General features: G+C 35.7%; 1 protein-coding gene across 1 annotated transcript in view; it reads right to left on the reverse strand.

Moving 5' to 3' along the window:
* QKI (QKI, KH domain containing RNA binding) overlaps positions 1 to 16,426 on the reverse strand; it is a gene marked incomplete at both ends in the record, with an annotated part of 129,365 nt that overhangs the window by 71,571 nt on the left and 41,368 nt on the right. The window contains one exon of the mRNA XM_079532620.1: positions 3,988 to 4,104. Within this exon, the coding sequence (XP_079388746.1) occupies positions 3,988 to 4,104 (117 nt within the window). The remainder of the gene's footprint in view (positions 1 to 3,987; positions 4,105 to 16,426) is intronic.

Consider the following 16,426-nt stretch of genomic DNA (forward strand, 5'->3'; position numbering starts at 1 on the left):
TTTGACACTGATTGTTGTTTGGTATTTAACCAACATTAAACTGTTATTGTAATAATTAAACAAACATATTATTCCAATCTGTTACGTCATTTGATTTTCAACACACACTCAGTGGTTGAGTACTCTGAGCTCCAAAAATACCAGACAATAGATGACTTAGAGAAGAAGGTAACAGATTCCTAGCTTCTCCTGTCTAATTTGTAAACAACCAATGTAAAACACTGTCCCTTACGTCCCACAAATGATCCATCATCTGAAGTGGCAAAACACCTTTTTGTACTGCATGCATAAGGGCTTATAGACATTAAACCACTGAGTAGATCAGTCTGTATTACTTCATGTGCATAAACTTTGAGCTGATGCAAGTAGTCCCTGAGGACACCTTTCAATTTCCTACTAACTTTAAATAAAACACAAAACAAAACACTTAAGAAGAGTTCCATGCTCAGAAAGAGTTTCTGGTTCCTTTATGCTTTTTCTTAAAGACAAAACTCACATTAACTATTCTTTGGAAGAACAATTAAAAAAAAAGGTGGAAAGAGTGTGGGAAATGAGTCTAAAAATACCACTTCCGCAAAATGTAAAACTGCCTAAGGTACCTATGGAAATTACTTCCCACAGGAAAGGATGGACTCTGAGGCACAAAGGTAGGAGGGAGATCATGGGCACTAAACGTAACAGCAGTCTGGACACAACCTGACCAACCTATTCCAGGCAACCTAGCTTAAGTAGAGAGGTTGGACAAGATGACATCTGGAGGCTAGGATGAGACGAAATAGTCCACAGCTGTGCCATGAAAAGCATAACTTGGATGGGATATTAGGAAGACTTTCAAGAATTTCTTCAAGGACAGGGTGATCAAGCATTGCAACAGGCTGCCTATGGCTTCTATCCCCAGAGGTTACAACTGGACATGGCACCAAGAGTCCTGGTTTAACAGTCTGAATCAGTACATCACACTCATGGCCGGACTAAATGATCTTGAAGGTTTTTTCCAACCTACACAACTCTACATTTCTGTAGCAGAGAATTACTGTTTGTATCTATCTGAAATAAATATGTTCACTACAAGGTATTACTTCAAGACCATTAAGTTTGGGCTCTCAATTTGTACTTGCAAGCTTTATGAAGAACTGATGCCTAAATGTTTTAGCTTACAATATCTACAAGTATAAATGAACCAGAACAAACATTTTTTTATTCAGAAAAAAAAATTACATAACCTAATTCCTGATAAACTTTCACAGTCCTAAAATTTTCCCTCATAAAACAGAGGAGTAACAATAGATACACACAATTCATGGGAAGAATTTAAGAATCCTGTTATCGATAAATATTCAATGTATTTTAAAATCTATGCAAATAGGAAAAAAAGAATAAATCGTTAAGTAGACCTTTTCCCCTCATTACATATGACTTATACTACTCTCCAATTGTAGGAAATCATATTTCAAAATCCTTCAAATTCTACTATTCATTCACAACTCAAAGCCCAAAAATAGGGCTAGTTTATATGTTAGATCTCCATCCAAACAAAGAGGTGGAAAGAATTCTGGAGGAGAAACAGACCATTAAAAACAAAACAGAACAAAATCCTTCAACTTTTTTATAAATCGAGCAATTTAAAACATCACTCCTACAGAACAACCAAAATCTCTCTGATGAGAGCAAGCCTTTGCTCAAAAGCTAGCAATCTAAATGTCCAACGTAACTATGGTGGAATAACAGAAATGTAAGTCAAAGTATTACAACAGATTATGAAAACATGAGGCAACACATGAAGTTTGAAAGTCATGATTATAAGCATTGGAAAGCCAGAAGTTTCTAAGTGGGCATTTTAAGTGGTTTTGCTTTAACTATTAAACGTTACATTTATATGAATACACTGTATTATGTGACTAATCAGAAAATGTTTCCTAAGGAAAGAACCAAAATAATTCATATTTTATATGAATATTATTGGAACAAATAGAAAAAGAATATTACTAATTGTATATCTCAAAACTGAATTAGTGATGCTGAGGCAACTTCAGCACTAACAACCAAAGCGAAGGAGAAATAGCTACAACATAAAACTGTAAATAGAAATAACTTCCAGGAGCCAACATCACAATAACTTAGCAGTCACGATGACTATCCTGAAAAGTACAATCTCCCTAATCACATGGACAGAGCAGATATAGAAGGGCTGCTTCAAAAGTAATGCTTCCTATTTATGACAGAGGTAAATGTCGGTGGTATGGCAGTTGAACCTTCCCACCAATATTCTACCACATTTTGTTGTCATTCATCAGATGGCAGCAGAGGGGTAGTCTGCCAAAATGGCATCTGAAACTGAAGTGCATATGAAGTAAAGGTGCATCGTTGAATTCCTCCACATGGAAAAAAAATTGCACATTTACATTCATTGACCCTTGCTGAATGTTTATGGAGACCAAACAGCGGCCGTGAGCAAATGAGGTGGTGGGTGGTGCACATCAGCAAAAGCAATATGAAAGACAAACCATTTTCCAGATGGCCATGCACAGCTGTCACCATAAAATGAAGAGCATCTCCACCAGCTCATCCATGTGAACTGGTAGATCATGAAACGGGGACTGTGTATGAAGCTCAATATCAGCTTCAATGCATTAGAAATGATGGTGGCAATACTAGAACATCAGTTTGCATCAGATGGATCTCACAAATATTCACACATTAACAGAAAGAACATCACATGCAAGTTTGCCAGGGATTATTGAACCAATAAGAAGCTGAAGGTGACAGTTCCTGGGATCACATCATTACCAAGGACAAGACATGGTGTCACCACTACAAGCCAGAGTTAAAATGGCAGTCTGTTGAGTGGCAACGTGAATTCTCCATCAACGAGAAGTTCAAAACACAGCCCTCAATGGGTAAATGGGTAAATGGATGTGTGCTGCCTTTTGGGATAAAAAAAGGGGCAACCTTTTTTGATTTCCCAGAACCCAGACAAACCATCAGCTCTTACTGCTACATCACAATGCTGACTATTTTGAAAGCTCAAACTTCCAGACTCAGGCCAGAGAAGAATATTTTTCTCTTGCAACATGATAATGCCAGGCTTCATACCAGTCTGAAGACCATAGAACACATTGCCAATCTTGGCTGGACCATCCTACCACACCCACTGTATAGTCTGGATTTTGGTGTCTCCTGATTTTTATCTGTTTAGGCTGATGAAAGATGGACTGCATGGGCAAAATTTTCCTAGCAACAGTGCGTAGCAAAGCAGCTCTGAAACAGTGGGTCACCTCTGCTGGTGCATAGTTTTGAGTGCAGCATGCAGGCTCTCATTCACTGCTGCCAAAAATTCATAGCTAAAGGTGGTGACTATATTGAATAATACTGTTTTGCAGCTGAGAATTTGCTCTGTCAAATAGCATCATTATACTCTTTACAAATGTTGTAGATTCCATGGAAATAAAGAGGAGTCATTACTTTTGCAGCCACCTACATAAACTACAGGACAGAGCAAGGAACCCAAAATATATCCCAGTTGTACTTTAATACAAAACAAATTCATAAATCTGGTAGCTTCTTTGCTTGCTCAGACAAAATCCACTGCCATAAACACATTTAATGTATTTTCTAATCCACACTCCTTGCACTAATCACTCCTTTGGTAATCTAGTAAAAGAAAGTACTTAATGACATCTGTAATATTAATAGCTCTTCCTTAAAAAACATATTTAACTTGAATTCTAACTTTGCCTCATGAAACATCTGACACTGGTCATTACTGAAGAATACTTTAACAGCTAGACTCCCAGTTGCACCATTATGTTGCATGCATATTTAACTTCCTCAAAGTACGTTATGTTAACTAGTAAGTCTGTAAAAAACACTAAGTAATGAACCACATTGAATAAATGCAAACAAAAAACCAAAGTGAGTAAGGAAAACACACTCCCATGTTAGGAAAAAAACTCACATATCAAACTCTGTGACTTTTGAAGAGCTTACCTTCTTTTTGTCTCTCATTGAGCCCTTCCCTCGGACCATTATCTTGCATCCTGTTTCCGCCTCAAGCTGTTTAGCTGTTAGTCCTCTGGGCCCAAGGATTCTTCCAACAAAGTTAAACTGGAAGAAAAACAAAAAGTATTTCTATAAAACAAAGTAAACAAAATTAATATAAACATGTATTTCCATCTCTAAAACATCACAAATATTATTGTTTTGTTTTTTTAAATCAATTTAGAACATCACACTAAATTCCTGAGGTGAAAGAATGAGATAAGTATAACTTTTATATATTAAATGCCTTGGCAATCCCTTCTGTGGAAGATAAGGATTTCAAGTAAAAATAGGTTTTTAAATTTAATCTGACAATCTAGGGTAGTGACACTCCTAGCTTCCACTACAATAAGTGCAATGAACTCTTACATAATGCTCGTTATTAGGCTAACAACGTGCATCATATCCTGGAAGCAGTTTCTGAATGCGTGACCAGACACACATAGAATATCTGTGTGGTTGGACTAGTATGTTGCCAGGCATATGTTCAGCCTCATAAAGGCAACACAAGGCTTTCATAAAAGATCTCTTGGTCTAGCCTCCCTTTGCTCCCTTCAGCTAAGAAGCATCCAGAAAAAAAAATGCATTCTTTTGCTCTTCCGTACTTTTTGACTGGGGTCTACCTGGCCAGCACACTGCCAACTGGCCACCCATCATCAACAGAAATTGAAGTATTTTCAAAACCACCACTTCTTAACATTTCCTTTAGCAAAGCAAACAAATGAAAAAACAAGCTAACAAACACAGTTACATTAAAGAGGCAGATAAAATTGGCTTTCTTGAAGCAGGTTGCCTGGACAAAAAAATCTTTCAGCTGAGACCTCACCAAATTTTGTTATTCAGAACAACCATATTTAACAAATGACATTTCTACTAACACATCGCAGATGACCAGAAGCCCTTCTCAATCCCTGAAAATTTCAATTCTTGTGATTGGCCCAACACTTGTTGATTCCAAATGCCATTCTTCACAACTTTTGTCTTGCCAACTTCCCTCAGGTTTGTATCCAACCAACATCACATTATTCTTCATTTTTACAGTGAATTCCAGACTGATGACATGAGGAACATTAGTTTTGAATTTCAGCTGTCTTCAGAAGTAGCTTTTATGACATTTTCTAAGAGTATTTTCTACTCCACTAACAATGTTACTCCCAAAAAAGGAACAAGACTCCATTTGAGGTCAAACATCAGTTGATTCTATCATCACTACTAATCTGCTAATACAGTTCAAGCAAGTTGTTGTTTTAACAAATGATTCCCAAGTCTTTTGTACTAACAGCTTACTGTCAACATTTAATTCCTCAGAGTGTCATATCAGAACTTTAGCCGAGAGCTCCACAGGAAAAAGCATTAACAAAATTTCTGAAGTGACTAAGTACAGATAAGGGACAACCAAACCACAATTGAGAAAACAGCACAGATTAATCCTTTTAGTTAGCATCAAAAGACTTATCTGAATTCAACTGTATCTGCATCTACTGTTTCTCTTACCTGCCAAATAATGGTAAGTATTGTTACACTGGACAAAATCAAAGAACTGTTTCGATCCCATTTTAACTCAGGATTTCTCAAGTTTTTCCCAATCTCTCACCCAACTGCATTTTTCCTCACCACCTTCCTTCTTCACCATCTTCAAACTACACATCTGTGTTTAAGAACACTGGTTATTCAAATACTGCATGATGTCTAAATTCAGAATACTTCTCTATCATTTCCTACAGCTTCATTTGCATGCTGGACTTCTCCAGTCCTCCAGGGTTCACCTTACTCCTAGTGAATTAATAAGTAAATATCAGCGATTCACAAGCTGCTTTGATCAATTTAAGATGACTAGACTTCACTACTACAAATGCATTCAGTTAATGGGTGCTAGAATAAGTGTGTTAAAAAATGAAGTAGATCTGTCCCGTGATAATATTAACTGCTTTCACATAAACAAGACCCAAGCAACAAGCAACCAAGTACTTTGTTTTCCTTTACGAAGTTAGTCTCTCTGTTCTTAACAAGTCTCTATATTGAACTTCTATATAACCACTTTTACTCGCAGTATTTCGTAATCATTTTCCTGTGTTTTTGTTTTGTTTTTGAAGAGGTGAACAAAGTTGTTTTTATTGTGCTCTCAAATCTTCCTATGCAAACTCAATATCAGTACTCCATACTAGAATTCCAAGTCTGTGACATGTATAAGCACGAAAGTATCCTATGCATCACTACATATTCATGCAGAATCAAACACATCAGGATTTAGAGCAGCTTTCTTCTCCAAATGTTTGTACCTAGTCCAGGATCTTAATGATCGCTGTGCAGCAACAGACACTCCCAGAAGCTGACAAAATTTCAGCCCTATCTAACAAGTTGACTGAATCAGAAACTCTCTGACAACCCTCTATTACCCAGGAAAACCAATAGCTCTCACTTTTACATTGCTTCCATGCCTCATCAGATTCTACATCCAGAACAAAAGGAAAACAAGAACTAACTATGCTAAAATTCGATGCTGCAGATTAATAAAAGGTTTCACAGACACATGACTTATTCTAACAGCGTACAAGAATGCAATTCTTTAGAAACTTCCCATACAAGTTAAAACCTGAAGAATTTGGAGGAATCAGAAGTATTATATGTCATCCGTACTTTCTGTATTCTGTATTTTCCCATCACACCTGAAAGTAAGATATGAAGATCTAGTTTATTTAAAAAAAAAAAAAAAAATCGCCTTTATTTTTAGAAAATAATTTGAAAAAAATTTGATCAAAATAGCCAAATCTCACAAGAAAGATATCATATGAACATGCATTTGGTTAGAGAATTAATTTGCTCAATTAAAGACTAAATTATTCTACCATTTTATTACTGCAAGTGTTCCATGATTTACTATACGTGGCATTTACAGAGATGTTAAAGTCTATTCCAATTTTAAGCAAAATGAAAAATGCCTTAGCAAGTTTATTGCGTTACAAACACACTGAGTATGAACATTTTGCACTTAGCCTAAATATTCTTCTAAGTAAAATATAGTAGTACTTCACAACAGAAGATGTTCTATGCTGACATTAACTAAGAAAACAAAGTTACAATTTAATTATTCTTGAGTACTTATTTGTATGTATGGTTTTACTGAAGAAAAGCAGTGTATGCATTTAGTTGAAACAGATTCATATGTATAGCTATCTTCCACTGTATTATTTCCAATTTAAAAAATAGCACCATACTGACAAAAAACTTCTAAGAAATGGAAATGGTCTAAGTCATGACAGCACTGTGACAGCACTATGACAGCTGTTTTTGCATATTTTGAAGATAGCTTATATTGCTTCCATTACATTTTTAGATAATCATAGAATATATATATATATATTTTTTTTTTTTAATCTTAACAGCCATGTAACTAGGTAAACTGTAACTATGTAAAATACTTGAAGTATTGGGAAACAAAGCATAACAAATTTTTAAAAGGTAAGATTTTACACTTTCAGCTCAGTAGTATGTTTAATGAAGAAAACAGGATACATGGCATTACCTGTTGCTCAGAGATCTCTTGTCAGAAAATATTAAATGCTATATAGGACAGCAGGAAAACATAAATGTGCAGTTTTATTCTACTCTACACTGTGCTTTCTCATTACAGTATTTTCCAATGTTTATTCAATTAACCATAAGCAAATACCCATTCTCAAAATGACAACTTTATCACAAGTTTTTACTGACAATATATAAGCTGTAGTGGTATAAATTTAGATATTTACACACACTCATACAGAGACTTTAAGGAGTACTAACGTTATATCTAAGAAATTTCTATATTCAAAATCACCACAAAAGAATTCAGACAAAGCCTTTTAGTTCATATTTACATCCCTGCCTATTTTTTTTTTCTTTCAGAAAAAATATTATATCAAAATACTCCAAGTTATGGATGCCACCTCATCCCCACAGATTATACAGCTACATTTTTGACAGTCGCTGGTTAAGAAAGTATCTTTCCTCTGCATAGAAAGACTCTGACATTTCATGTCTTCCTAACTATTTGTGGCGATTTAACTCCACACTCATTGCTAAAGTGTTCAAAAGAAAGTAGTAACAAGAACTACTACTAAATAAAAACAACTGTATCACGTTTGCAGCTTATCCGGTGATGATACTAGATTCACTGAAAACAAAGAATGGAAGTTTCCATACACAGATGTGTCATTAGTTCATATTCAAAAAACCAAACAGAAAAAGTGTGTTTCAGAAATATTTCCGAGATTGCAAAATCTTTCATTAATTGCATTAGCATGTATTTTGAGGATTAAATATGCCCCAGTGGAATTTGGCAATTGTATTTAAGAGATCCAATCTCTGATGATATTATACAGGAAGAGGAGGCTGACTAGATGGTATTAACATCGTCACCACAATGAACACAGTACTAATAACATATCTAATTATTTTTTTTTTATACAAACTAACCTTAATGTAGTTTTTAAGCTGTTGATGAAAAGTGAACTTGTTTCCTGAAATCTCTTCCACAAACACCTACTGGTAACAGAAGACAGGCTGCAGACAACAACGCCCAAGAAACATTCTCTTCATCCCTTTATCAAATAAGTTTTCTAAGCAAAATAACCAAGTAAATGCCAAAGTACATATGTAGTGAATGACATGTATAATCTGCTTATGCCAGATATATCCATTTACATCTGGGTGTATCTGACCCACACCATTCTAATACTATCATCAAAGCTAAGCGAGGACTCATCTTGTTACAGGCAAGACCTGATAATTATTGTAGGAGTAAGACAAGCTTAGTCAAGATTGAAAGCATGTTTAAGCAACATATTTTTAATGCAAAAGTAAAGGATATGAACATCATTGTAATATATTACTAAAACGCAGTGCTTTTGAACATGAAGAACAAAGGTAATGTTCAGTATTTTAAAGTCTGTTACTTATCAGCATCCAGAGCCCTCCCTCTTGGACATGAGCAATACATGCTCTCATGACTTCAAGGATGGATTACTATAACAAACATTGTGATTCATCTTGAGCAATGTGCATTTATAACCATGCTCCTCATTAGCAAAGCTCTCCGAAAAAATTGAAGATGGCAGAATAAGACAAACATTCAAGGAATTTTTAAGTACTAAAATTCAGGGTTTTTTTTAATATTTAGGTTTTTTTTTTTTTTTTTTTTTTTTTTTTTTTTTTAAATAATGTAAACAGTAGTTAAAAAAACATGCTAAAAGTACCAAATTTTTCAAAAGGTATATCGGAGCCTTCTGGGGTCATTATGAAATTCTCTATGATGGTATGTATATTCCTGCAACACAGTATTATTTAACCAGTTAAAGATTGATTCAACTTATATTATGGAAGCTAGGTAAAAATAAGTAATGTAATTTCATGTATAAAATTCAAGTTGTTTTAATTGGATGACAAGTTTTAATTACTATCTTGATTGCAATAATAAAAACAAGTCTTTCACAAAGTACCACAAAAATTAAGACCTCAAGATAGCACAACAGCATAAAAACAGCCACCTTAAAATAAAAATATCCAAGTATTCCATTTAAAGATGGCACATTTCTTAAAGATTAATTTTATTGCTGGGATTGACTTGTCAGTTATTGACAAGATTGGTATATCAGATTTACATTCACGCGTGATCAACGAGACTAAAAGCCACTGCTGATCATTCCAAAGAATGAATCTAAATCTCTCTGATCACTGCAGCTGTAATCTAGACAAACTAGATCATCCCCATGATTTCAACAGAATATTATTTTCATATAGCAGAAGGCATCCTAGTGCTTTAAATGCTTAAGGAAAAAAAAAAAAAAAGCAAAAAAATAAAAATGCCTTTTAAAGTATAGCTGGGATTTAGAATGAATTACTAAATCCTTTAAATCCACACTATTCACCTCTAATAACCCCTGTGCTGAAGGCTTTGAGAGCTTATTTAACTGACAAATAGCTTTACAACCCCCCACGTAAATATAATGGATCAGATCCATTAAAAATAGTAATAAATAAAATCAGGCTAACTTTCCAGGTCATTCTAATAACGGCAATAAAGCTTTCTTTATTAAAGGCAAAAAATAAAGTCCCAGAAAACAGATTAATTTTAAAAACAATACTATTTTTCTCCAAATTCTTAACTCAAATTTGTAAAAGAACCTCTGAATAAGCTATCAAGTATGCATACTAGATGTTGTTTTATTCAGATTTTTTTAAAAATATTACTCTAACACTTCGAAATATATTTAAACATTACTTTACTTTTAGCACAGAAAGTCACGTGACAGAAAAACCTCAGTAGTAGCAAGGCCCAGTTAACTGAATGTATTACAACTAGGTCACAAGTGGTGTCCCTCAGGTGTTAGTTTTGGGACCAATGCTCTTCAACATCTTCATCAACGACATAGATGATGGCATTGAGTGCACCCTCAGCAAGTTTGCGGATGACACCAAGCTGAGTGGTGCAGTCGATACAGGGAAGGAAGGGAAGCCATCCAGAGGGACCTGGACAGGCTGGAGAAGTGGACCCAGGAAAACCTAATCAGGTTCAATAAGGCCAATTAGAGGGTGCTGCACTTGGGTCTGGGCAATCCCAGGTACTTATACAAACTGGAGGAAGTTCTCCTTGAGAGCAGCCCTGCAGAGAAGGACTTGGGGGTCATGGTGGATGCGAAGCTGGACATGAGCCAGCAGTGTGCGCTTGCAGCCTGGAAGGCCAACTGTGTCTGGGCTGCATTAAAAAAACAGGGGTGGGCAGCAGGGAGAGGGAAGTGATTGTCCCCTTGTACTCAGCTCTTGTGAGGCCCCATCTGCAGTACTGCCTCCACACCTGGGGCCCCCCATGCATGAAAGACATGGAGCTCTTGGAACGGGTCCAGAGGAGGGCCACTAAGATGATCAGAGGGCTGGAGCACCTCTCCCTAAGAGGAAAGTCTGAGGGGACTGGACTTGTTTAGCTTGGAGAAGAGAAGGCTCCGGAAAGACCTCATTATGGCCTTCCAGTACTCGAAGAGAGCATATAAACAGGAAGGGGAATGGCTGTTTATATGGGTGGATTGTGACAGGACAAGGGGGAATGGTTTCAAACTGGGACAGGGGAGGTTTAGGTTAGATATTAGAAAGACTGGAACAGGTTGCCCAAGGAGGTTGTGGATGCCCCATCCCTGGAGCACTCTGGATGTGGCTCTGAACAGCCTGGTCTGGTGGTTGTTGACCCTGCAACATAGCGGGGGGGTTAAAACTAGATGATCCTTTTCAACCCAGACCATTCTATATGATTCTATGATAGTTGGTGTTGTCAACATATAGTTTCCTTTGTTATCTGCTGGAGCTCAGTATCTGTCCGGACCCATTATCAAAATACAGCCATAAGAACTCAGAGTGCACATACAAAATCAAAATATTCAAGTTATATTTATTTTGGTATCTATCATACCACTGTAATTTTCATCCACACTTCCAATCACAATATAAACAGAAAATCTACTTTTAGCTCATCCATATAGAAAATTCCACCTGCTTTTGTAATGCAATGTATACAAGTTCCTGAAGTAAGAAAAGATGGAAAAATATGCTTATCTTGTCAAGTACTCAAGAAGTTTCACAGCAGCACAGAAGTTCAACTCCTTAAGCTGCTTTAAATAGAAGCAGCGAAAGCCTGATAAACAGACTAGAAAGTTTGAGAGAATTAAGAGTAACTCTTAAATTTCTGACCAGTAACGCTAACAATAAAACTGTTCCTAGTTTTACTGCACAGAACTAAATAATCACACAGAAAGAAAGCTAGTATTACAAATAGCCTTACCTGCATTAGATAAGCAGAAGGGATAAAGGTTTATTTATTAAATCTGCTACATTTTGCTAATGTCTGCGGTGGTGGTCTTGTATACGTCACATAGTTTTGAATATTAAGTTGTTAGATCAACACAAGTATCGCCTGAGATCCAGAAGAGCTGCTGTGCTAATTCGGAACGTAACCAGCAGCTGAAGAAGGGTATCACACACCAACGCAAGAGAAGATTTTCAAATCTCAACCTAGCTCCATTTCAATAAATCTTTCTGTATAGGGATACACTAAAAAGTAAAATCTGACTAAACACAACACATCAAATTCCCTCAGCAAAGAAGCTCAAATCTCTATAATCTCTTTCACACAAGGTCTGAAAACTCTATTTTGTGCACCAACAACATAGTCAATCTGAACTTTCACATACCAATTTAAGCACTCTGTAGAAAGCATAAGCACAAATGATTGCATTAATTTAATGCAAGACCATCTTTAATCGGTAAAAAAACCACTTAGGAGAAGCCACTCCTGATCATAGAGAAAAATAGCTGTTAACATTAAGACAAATGAGACCCATCTGTCATTATTCATATTTTCTAAAAAAGCATTCAAGCAGCTACACCTCTCTTCCACAAGCCACCAAAACAAGCTTTAAGGGGATGAGCTCCTCCTAAGGAGACAAGATTTGGGATTTCCTGATCTCACCCCATTGTGACAGGTTACAATGCTGGACGAGGAATCATAGAATCATAGTATCACAAGGTTGGAAACGACCTATAAGATCATCCAGTCCAACCGTCTCCTCATCACCACTGCCACCGCTAGTACTAAACCATATCATGCAGCACGTCATCCAGACGCCTCTTGAACACTGCCAGGGACAGCGACTCCACCACCTCTCTGGGCAGGCCATTCCAGTGCCTGATCACTCTCTGAGAGAAAAAGTTCTTCCTTGTGTCCAACCTAAACCTCCTCCGAATCTGTATATGCTGAAGAATATTATGGCAAGGAAACACCATTCCCAAGAAAGTGAGCACTGTTTCACTCTATTTAGACCATAGTTTCTCTCAGAGAAAGCTCTGCAACCCTCCGCACCACCCCCAGCAGAGGGCTGCTTCAAGGATGCCCAACCAGCACACGCACCTATCTCAGATATAAAAGGGGACAAGGGAGGCCTGTTCAGCAAGAACTGATCTGCTGAAAAGCCAAAAATTAGGCTTAGGTCTTCATTTCTTTGAGGCAGTTGACAGCTGTAAACCAGAACAGATGATTTAGTTTGGGTTCAGAAACTGAAGAATTCATGAGCAAAAAAAACCCAACAAAAACAAAAACAAAAAAAAACAGTAGAAACTGAAGCAAAAAGCAGCAACAAAAAATAAGCAAGATTTATCTTCCAGCTGAAGTGGTAGTCACATTTCTAGCTTAACATTTTTATTTTGCACACAAAATTAATAAAGGTATGTAAGTTGCTCCAAAAGTAATGCCTCCTATTTATTCCAACAGAAACTACAACAGATATGAAGAACAATAAACAGAACAATAAAAATAACACTGCCTGATAGAGAAAATTATCAGCTTCAAAACAAAGAAGAGAGCCTTCTATGCAATTGAGCAGTGATTTTTCCAAACATCAGCTTTCATTTTGTTCGCATATAATAAATCACATTATGATACTTTTCTATATCATTAATAAAAGGAGTAGAATCAGAACATAGAAAGTTTGCACCACTTGAGAACATTTGTTTTTATCTGTTACAAAGAGGTTTTTTTCTAATTTTAAATTAAAAATATCAAGTATTAACATGCACCTACGAATTCCACTAAGGAGCAAGGAAGGGTCACAAGAACATTATTGTGATATGACCTAACACACAGCTTGACACAAAAGTAGATCAACTTTTTAAATTACTTTTTTTGGATGGAAATGAAGTAGCACGCATTTATTTCTGTACTTGGTGAGTCATGGCATGCTGAAAAGCTTTAGTGAAACTTCATAAAATAGTTTCTTTAAAATTAAGAATTTACAGTTTATGTACCTAATAAAAGTACTCTTTCAAAGTTTCTCCTTCCAAACTCTTTAACCTTCTCTGTCATTAGGGTTGACTGATAAGCCACCAGCTGTTTTCTTCCTAATGCTACAATGCATTCTCTTCCTTTTTAAGGCTAGTATACCCAAGCAGGAAACAGTAGGACTTTAGCCAGCTGCTAGAATGTCACAATCCTATATATTTAGCTCTCATCTCATTTACTGCCATCCCTCAGTGTCAGCCACTTAATGTCCCTTTCACTCCAGTCCACTGACATTCCTCACCGAGCTGACAACAACGCCGGCTGGATCAGCAGCTATGAGTACAAGAACACACAACAACAAAGCACAGACCTTATCAGTTATCAGAGACAAAAGCCATGACATGTCAAACACAGTCAAGGTGAAAAACATTTTTTTATTTTCAGCTCCTGATCTCAGTTTTACTGTTTCTAAGTTGGGTAACTGTTGACATATATTACCTTTAGATCTTTAGAGAAACATCAATTTGTTCTTTTAGTATATTTAATTAAAATTAGTCTATCATCACCTAATGGTAAGTTCATCTGTTTGTACTGTTTGTATTATATTTTGCTTCTTTTTTCTCAATGCTTTCCATACGTACCAATACAAAACATGCACTAGTGACATTTGCTTTTAAATGTGCTTTTGCACATCTAAGATCATCCAAAACATTAACCCCTCTCTTCACGCTACAAGTTTAAAAATAATAATCTTTATAGGGTAGTTTCACTTTCATTCCAAAAGAGCATAAAATAATATCCCTCAAAACATATTTTATGCTACATGTTCTGTTCATGTAAAAACACTAATCTAATTACTGTCATATTTTGGAAATAATTGGATTTTAAATTGCTTAGAATTATCAACATAAGTGAGAAAGCTGTAAAGATAGACAAATTAACAATTTCATGCTTTCAAAATAGAAATTTCTGTTATCATTAGAGGGCCATTTGCAATGATTTAAAGGCTCACAGTACAGTTTGGTAGTTTCCGCCTTTAAGTAGTCATAAAACCCTTTAAACAGTAATTGAAAGATTGTTAACAGAAAGTCATTCAGGAAACCAGATCCCATGAACAATCTAATAGTAGGCATGCTTAAGAAAGATAGTGAATAATCTGTTTCATCCTATTCACTAAGATGAGGTTTTCAGAACAACGAGAAGACATCAGTTTCAATAATGCCAGGAGATGAGTAAAAATTGTTCGATTCCATGCTCTACTTGGGAATTGTGACACATTTATCCAGAGAATTCACAAGTTGTGCTCTGGGTAAGCTGGTCTCCAAAACCTAATTGTAGGTTCCAGCAGTGCCCTCCAAGCCTCCCAGTCTACATCATTAAACTCATATTCCAGTAACAAAGGATCCTTAGGATATACAGTCCAACAACTCATTTCCATAATAACACCTTTTAATTAGATGTGACTACATGTGACATTACCCAAGGCACTTAAGTTGGCAATTTTGCTGTACACTGCTTCCTATTCTCAGTAATTAGAAGTGAGAAAGATATGCTTAAATTGGAACACCATTCCAGATGGTGATACTGTTATTACAAATACTTTGCAGAAATGAAAATTCTTATACTTAGTAGACATCATTCCCCACCACTCTTTGTTTTTGTTTTGTTGTTGTTTTGGTTTTTTTTCCTTTTAAATAAATGTAGTCTTTATTTTTACCCCCAAAAAGAAAGAGCTGACCAAGCAGAAAGACTTTTGAGGTTATACTTAACTAAATGCTGAGGAAAGATTCTCAGGAATCACTTCAATCACTTCATTTCATCTTACCAATTACTAGAATTTTAGATGCAAAGTTTTACATCAATTTCACACAGTAGATTTTATGTTAAATTATTTTGCTTTATAATTCTAAGTTTCAAAAATAAATTTGTTGAGGCGAGAGGAAACACAGATTACATGCTTCCAAATCAGAAAATCTTGAAGTGGTGTTATTTAAATTAGTAATTATCATATTTTTCTTCAAAAATAGCACTCTGACAATTCAAAAAATAAAATAAAAATGGTAAAGCACCAAACAGTAGAACAACCAAGCCTAAGACAGACTTACAGTATTATTTTACTGAAAAACTTAGGAATTTCATAATATATCAGAAAACAGTGGCAAATTATTTAACTTTCCTAAACATAAACATACCTTTCACGTGTCCAGAAATTCATGCCATGAAAATACTATTTCAACAAAGTAACTTAAAATTATTTAATCAAAATACCTATAAAAGCAAGCCCCCCCTCAAAATAAAAAAACAGTTGAGTTACATAGTTAGCAGCCTTTGTATTATTCTACTACAAGATATCAAGTGATATACTTTAACCATAAGTGAAAGAAAAAAGCCTTGTAGCTTTTGATGTCTATTTGCTCTTGTCCAAATAGCACTAAAAAAAAAAAGTTTCTTGCTGTTGACCATATTTCAAATCAGAAATTGAACAATTCCATTCACCCTCTGGAAAGGCTGTTACAAAAGTGCACAATGTGCACGTACAACTGCCAGAATCTACAACAGTTTGCAAAATCCAAGTTGAGATTCAGAAGC

This window comes from Tetrao urogallus (assembly GCF_951394365.1).
Source record: "Tetrao urogallus genome assembly, chromosome: 2".
In the NCBI taxonomy this organism is placed as follows: Eukaryota; Metazoa; Chordata; class Aves; order Galliformes; family Phasianidae; genus Tetrao; species Tetrao urogallus.